This window comes from Aulostomus chinensis, chromosome 1 (genome assembly GCF_037954235.1).
Source record: "Aulostomus chinensis isolate RoL2024-O1b breed Wild chromosome 1, RoL_Achi_v1.0, whole genome shotgun sequence".
Classification (NCBI taxonomy): Eukaryota; Metazoa; Chordata; class Actinopteri; order Syngnathiformes; family Aulostomidae; genus Aulostomus; species Aulostomus chinensis.
Genome location: NC_141320.1, coordinates 67,405,999 through 67,411,998, shown reverse-complemented (window position 1 = coordinate 67,411,998; position 6,000 = coordinate 67,405,999). Strand labels below are relative to the sequence as shown.

At 53.2% G+C, this 6,000-nt stretch overlaps 1 protein-coding gene across 5 annotated transcripts in view; it reads left to right on the top strand.

Moving 5' to 3' along the window:
- agap1 (ArfGAP with GTPase domain, ankyrin repeat and PH domain 1) overlaps positions 1-6,000 on the top strand; it is a 58,503-nt gene that overhangs the window by 7,980 nt on the left and 44,523 nt on the right. For 4 of the 5 annotated variants that reach the window (XM_086202609.1, XM_086202608.1, XM_086202612.1 and 1 more), the window contains exons 2-6: positions 2,060-2,118; positions 2,194-2,281; positions 4,226-4,240; positions 5,063-5,148; positions 5,669-5,810. In XM_086202609.1, the coding sequence (XP_086058735.1) occupies positions 2,060-2,118; positions 2,194-2,281; positions 4,226-4,240; positions 5,063-5,148; positions 5,669-5,810 (390 nt within the window). The remainder of the gene's footprint in view (positions 1-2,059; positions 2,119-2,193; positions 2,282-4,225; positions 4,241-5,062; positions 5,149-5,668; positions 5,811-6,000) is intronic. The other variant, XM_086202610.1, reaches the window with a different exon arrangement.

Sequence of the window (6,000 nt, the reverse complement as noted above, 5' to 3'; positions counted from 1 at the left end):
ACACCTTTTTTCTTCCCATCTCGTGGCGCTGACTCTTGGTTTAGTTTGTCCTTCAACTCCTCCATCCTGGTGTGCACCTGCATTCCCTCAGTCTTTTTTTGGACCGGTGTAGCTCCTCCTCCTTCATTTGCCTTCATTATCTGCTCATCGTTGCTATGGCAGCACCTGGAGCATCAAAACATTTGGCTTTGGCAGGCGTGAGACACTTCCTGCTGCAACGTGACGGATAATGATGGTTTTTACTCTGAAAACTTAACGAGACACCTGACGAGGGCTAACCGCCCCCCAACACACACACACACACACACGTCTTACCGGGGACCAGTGTAGAGGAAACGGAGGGCCCTGAAAACAGGAAGCAGCTGGGTCAACATCCTGCCTGGCAGAGTGGGGGGTTGGCCCTGACACAGACGGGTGTTTGTAAGACCCTCAACAATGTCCGCCTCTGTTTATCCTGTCTGGACGCTCTCCAGACTGATATGCCACCGCCGTCATGGCGAACAGGGCAGTGGCGCGACGTGGAGGAGGATTGATGACACTGAATCACACCTGTCGAGATGATGAGAAATTGGCCAAGTGTCTTAATGTGAGCGAAACCGTTGTTTCTGGTGTCACCGCCAGTTACTGAGAAGTAATCAAGTGAGACGTGGCACCGCAGGAAGGATGGGCATCCTGGAACGGGACCGGAGCATCCTGGAACGGGACCGGAGCATCCTGGAACGGGACCGGAGCATCTTGGAACAGGATCGGAGCATCCTGGAACGGGACCGTAGCATCCTGGAACGGGACCGGAGCATCCTTGAACGGGATCGGAGCATCCTGGAACGGGACCGGAGCATCCTTGAACGGGATCGGAGCATCCTGGAACGGGACCGGAGCATCCTGGAACGGTCCATCAGAGCTGTAGTTGGCATCACTGATGGGAAAGTCTTGGGTTCCTCCTGTTGGCGCTCATCACTGCGTCTCGCCGCCGGCTCTCACAGATTGCAACTGATGAATAAGTGACGAGCCCTCGAGGCTGCGGGAGGGCGTGGCCTACTGGCCTAGTTAAGGCCGTGAGGTCGACACTGTCTGGCGATGTGAAGTGAAGCATCACTGGTGAGGAGAGGCGAGGCTGGGACGCGCGTGTGGAGGCATGCTGGTCACCAGCGAGTCCTGATGCCCACAGCGTTTAGATGAGCATTTGATGCCCTGCCGTGGCCACGCCCCCTACAGAAGAGTGAGAGCGTGTCAGGTGTCACCAGTACTTGTGGTTTTCGTGACGGCAGGATTCATACGGTCATGAAAACCCCAGAGACATGAAGGAGTTCTGAAGTCCTGACTTCCAGGCCTGGAAGGGGTTTGGCGTGTGCTTTCTCACACGTTTGTCCGCTGCTCTGTGTCGCTCTCCATTAGTTTGAGTTGTCTTCCCTTCATTATTTGCTGGTAAATTCTGTTTATTTTTCAGAGACGTGCAGTTATGAGCGTTAATGTCAAAGCTGTGGAGAAGTCCTGAAAAAAGGGTGATGAACGGGATCTCTGGGGGCGGGGCTTAGTGCTCTCTGCCCACCTGCAGACATGCTGCAGTGTCCCATCGGCTCACTTCAGTTTGTCCTGATAGAAGGACAAAACCTCCCTGATAAAACACACACACACACACACACACACACACACACAGCTGATGCAGTTATGGCGTGCATGCGTGTGTGTGTGTGTGGGAGGAAAGTCAGTGCGCCTCCTCATTTCCCATGACCTCCTAACTGCCTCCATGCTGGATCTTAAAACCCTCACACACACTATTTTTATTACACACACATTAATCAGAGTGGCGGTTAAACTCAGAACGCCCAGCGACAGTGAGATCACGTGGTTGCTTGACATCGGTGTTTCCTGGTGAAGCACCAGATGGACAAACAGGACAGTTCAAGACAATGAATCTGAGGACATGATGATTGACCACCAGTCCAGCAAGAGACGTTTTAATCTCCTCCTCCTCGGGAGGACACAGGAGCGCACTGTGACATCATCTCCAGCCAACATCATGGCGTTGACTGACAGGTGTGTTTCCTGTGTCTCACAGATGCGTTCGTCAACAGTCAGGAGTGGACGCTGAGTCGGACGGTTCCCGAGCTGAAAGTGGTGAGTGGATGTGACTGTTTTCTTCATTCCCAGGTTTTTGTGTCATTTATGGAGATGACGCTGTGTCTTGCGCAGGGCATTGTGGGTAATCTGGCCAGCGGGAAGTCGGCGCTGGTCCACCGCTACCTGACAGGAACATACGTGCAGGAGGAGTCGCCTGAAGGTGAGAGAATTTCCTCTCTCAAGATGATGTTGAACAGGTTCATGAAGTAGAAAAGAATTTGGGTGAAGCTCCGCCCACATGCCTGCCCTCGTCTCCGCCCCTCAAACACTTATTGTTTGTCTTATTTTGAAAGCACCAACACGACGAACCTCGCGTGAGCCTGAGGCTTGATCAGCTCCTCCCATGTCTTCGCCGGCCGCCCCGCGGCTCTGACCATATTCCTCATCAATATTAACCACACCCACTTAAATATTTCACCAGTTGAGCTGCTCGCCCCCGGATCGCCGCTCCTGGCTCACCGCTCCTGAGGTCACCGCTCCTGAGGTCAACCCTCAGCAGCCGTTTCCTGTCGCGATCTGGCTCACGTCACTTTTGCGCCACAAGATGACGTCATATTGCATCCTGACAGCAGGATGTTGCCATGGTGATGTAATAACCTGGTAAGATGCTCAGTGGAGAGGCTGTATTTGAACCCCGCCACTGGACGGATGCTAATCAACCCCGCGTGACCTCTCTGTCGCTTTAAAAAAAACACAAAAAAAAACCTCAACACGGTTTATTTTGGCATCAACGTTTGCTGCTTTTGTTGTGCGGGCGCCGCCCAGAATGAGCCCACAAACCAATTTTAGCAGCAGAGGAGCGCTGGCACTCCTCTGAGCAGCGGCAGAGGAGCCGCTCGTTGAGCCAGCGGCGAGATTTTGGCGGAGGTGACGGAGGTGTCCGCAGTAGAGGTGTGGTGCACGTGAGCGCCCGGCTCGTCCTCCCCTCGCTGATCTTGTCTTGGCGAGGAAGCGGTGCCTCTGACGTGGTTGTTGAGCAGCAGAAGCAGCCTCAGGGGAGAGAAGCTGAAATTCCTGGCTTCTATAAATACGGGGCGGCTTGGATTCCCGTGGCGATCGATTGGGCGCTGGTGGCGACCGCAGCGCCACAAAGCCACTAACCAGAACTATTCTGGGCTGCAGACTGGAGCCTCGGCTGCAGACGACACATCAGCTTGTCTGTCGTCTTCATGACGCTGCTCCGCCATCGCCAGTCCTCATGGCGCTCTCAAGGATGTTCACGGTTGCTCAGCTGCATTGTCACATGACCACAGCAAGAGGAGAGATCTTTATTGGCTCTGAACTAATCGGCAGGAAGTGTCGCTGTTCACTGGAAAAAATCCCCCCAAAAAAACCCTCAAAGGGGTTAGCGAGTGTTTGGGCTGCAGCACATGGAATCCATTAGAGAGCTGGGAAATCACCCGCCGCCGCCAAGCATGGCTGCTGCCTGGAGCCCCCGCCGTCACATGTCAGCAGACGCCACAGCTGCTGTCTGATTGGCTCATAGTCACACTCCCAGGTCGTTGTCACATCTGGACAGGTCCTCAGGTCTCCTCGTCAGGTGCTCATGTCCTTGTCCTTCCCTCTACTTCAGTCACATTAGTGAATGGGATCACCAGCAGGAGGCGCTAATTATGAGCGCCAGTCAAACCTGGGACTGAGGAAGTGGAGATATTTGACACTCATATTTGCCTTCACGCGTTGACACCTCAGCCAGAACGACGCCACCGTGTGCTTGGCCTCGTCGCCTCAGTGACCTCCAGGGTCCGGGGCCTCCGCCACAGTCGACTGATGGTAAAAGGTGTTGATAAAATGAGGGCGATTTGGACAAACGATGAATTCATGGCTTGTGGGATCTGTCGCCGTGACAACAAGCTGATAACTGTTGAAATGCTGTGTTTTTTTAACTGAGTTCTTAATTGACAAAAAGAAAAGGCAGAAAGGAGGAAGCAGGTTTGTGTGACTGACCTGGGAACAGTTTCTTCTGGCTGGCGTGTCTTCTTCTCTGCTTCCGTCTGTTTCTCTGCTTCCTGTCGTTGTCTGTGACGCTGCTGTGACTCTGGCTGCAACTTTGATGCTTTGTTTTTGTTTCTTTGTGTCTTTCCGGGACGCTCTTGTAAACTAGCTGACGTGGATGCAGGTAACTATCCTCTCTCTCATCCCTCCATCCCTCCATCCTCTCCACCTCCCTTTAGCAGCGTGTTGAGATCAGCTCGGGTTCTTCACATTGAGGGACATGCCAGGAAGGAGAAGACCAAGGCGAGTTAGCTTAGCACAGTGAATGATGGCGAATGGGAATCGGTGGCGTAGCTTTACGACTAGAAGAGCGACTGCTGCTCCTGATCATGAGGAGGAGGAGGATTCCTGCTGGAGCCACCAGCATCCGGGACCTGAGCTAGCTGATGCTAACACTTCCCACCTACTACCAGCCATGGTGCTAAGCTAATGAGCGGCGGTCGAGCTCTTTAAGTAGGCGTGTCCCTTTAAGATCCAAATCTGTTCTTCGTTGTCAAAGGTCTCAGGTCTTTCTCACCTGCTGGAACCCGAAGCTGAGCTCCTCCTGCAGCTCCGCCCCTCTTAGCCTAGCCTTAGCTTTGAATTTGATTGATGATGTAATTAAACTGGTCTTCACCCCTCATTTCCACCCGTGAGCGTCATGAACACCCTCCACAACCTGTCGCCGCTAGTCAGCGGATACATGACGACATTGCACGTTCCAGATAGAACAGAAGGTCAAAGGGTTGTAACTCCTCCTGTGTCGTCACGTGGGAGCCTCCTGCAGTCATGCGTCAGAAAACAGAAATCATAATTGACTCAAGTGAGCAGGCCTGAACTCTGGTGGGTTTGATGTCCCATAAACCACCTGTCAATCATCAGTGTCATCAATCACGTAGCTGTAGATGTGTGACTTCCTCCTCCTCCATCGACTTCGTCGTCTCTGACGGCCGCTGTCGCCTCACAGGTGGTCGATTCAAGAAGGAGATCGTGGTCGACGGTCAGAGTCACCTGCTGCTCATCAGAGACGAGGGAGGCCCCCCAGAGGCGCAGGTGAGTGTCTTCGTCAGTCTGTCACTGCTGGGGTTTGAGCCCACAGCCAGGGGGCGCCAGAGACATCAGGTCAATTAAACCACCTCAAATCTTTGCATGTGGACCTTTTGTATGGTGAAGTTTTGGTCTTCCTGGTTCTGCCACAAAGTTTTAAGAGGCCTTTAAGAGTTATCACCTCCAACGGAAGCCATCAATGAAACACGCCGCCATGACGATGTCAGCTGATATTTTTAAGTGCTGAAGAAAGCTAGTTTGGATCGGGAAAGTGTGGGGAGCAAATCAGCCCATGAACCTGACCGTGGCGAGGACGCCATGTATGAGTGGGCGTCGACATGACGGTGGAGACGAATTTGGCGATGAGACGAAGCCGTCGGGACAAAAGTGGGTCAGAGTGGGACTTCTCTGCATGCAGCAGAACGACCACGGCGAGGTTGAATGTGGGCGCGTCTAGACAGAAACCACCATGAATTATTCACCTCGGTCCCCTCCCTCATGCTCTCACCTCACGCCTTGATTCCAGTTTGCTCTGTGGGTGGACGCCGTCATCTTCGTCTTCAGTCTGGAGGACGAGATCAGCTTCCAGACGGTGTATCACTACTACAGCCGCCTCGCCAACTTCAGGAACACCGCCGACCTACCGCTGGTGCTGGTGGGCACACAAGGTGTGTGTGTGTGTGTGTGTGTGTGTCTGTCTGTCTGTCTGTCTGTCTCTGTCTCTCTGTCTCTGTCTCTCTCTCTCAAGCCCTCAAGCATGTGCCCTGCTTTCCTGGTGTTCTGCTGCCGCCTAGTGGTGTATTACCATCATTACAGTAAACAGAAATTTCCAAATTTTAAGAGGAAACCAGCAAGACT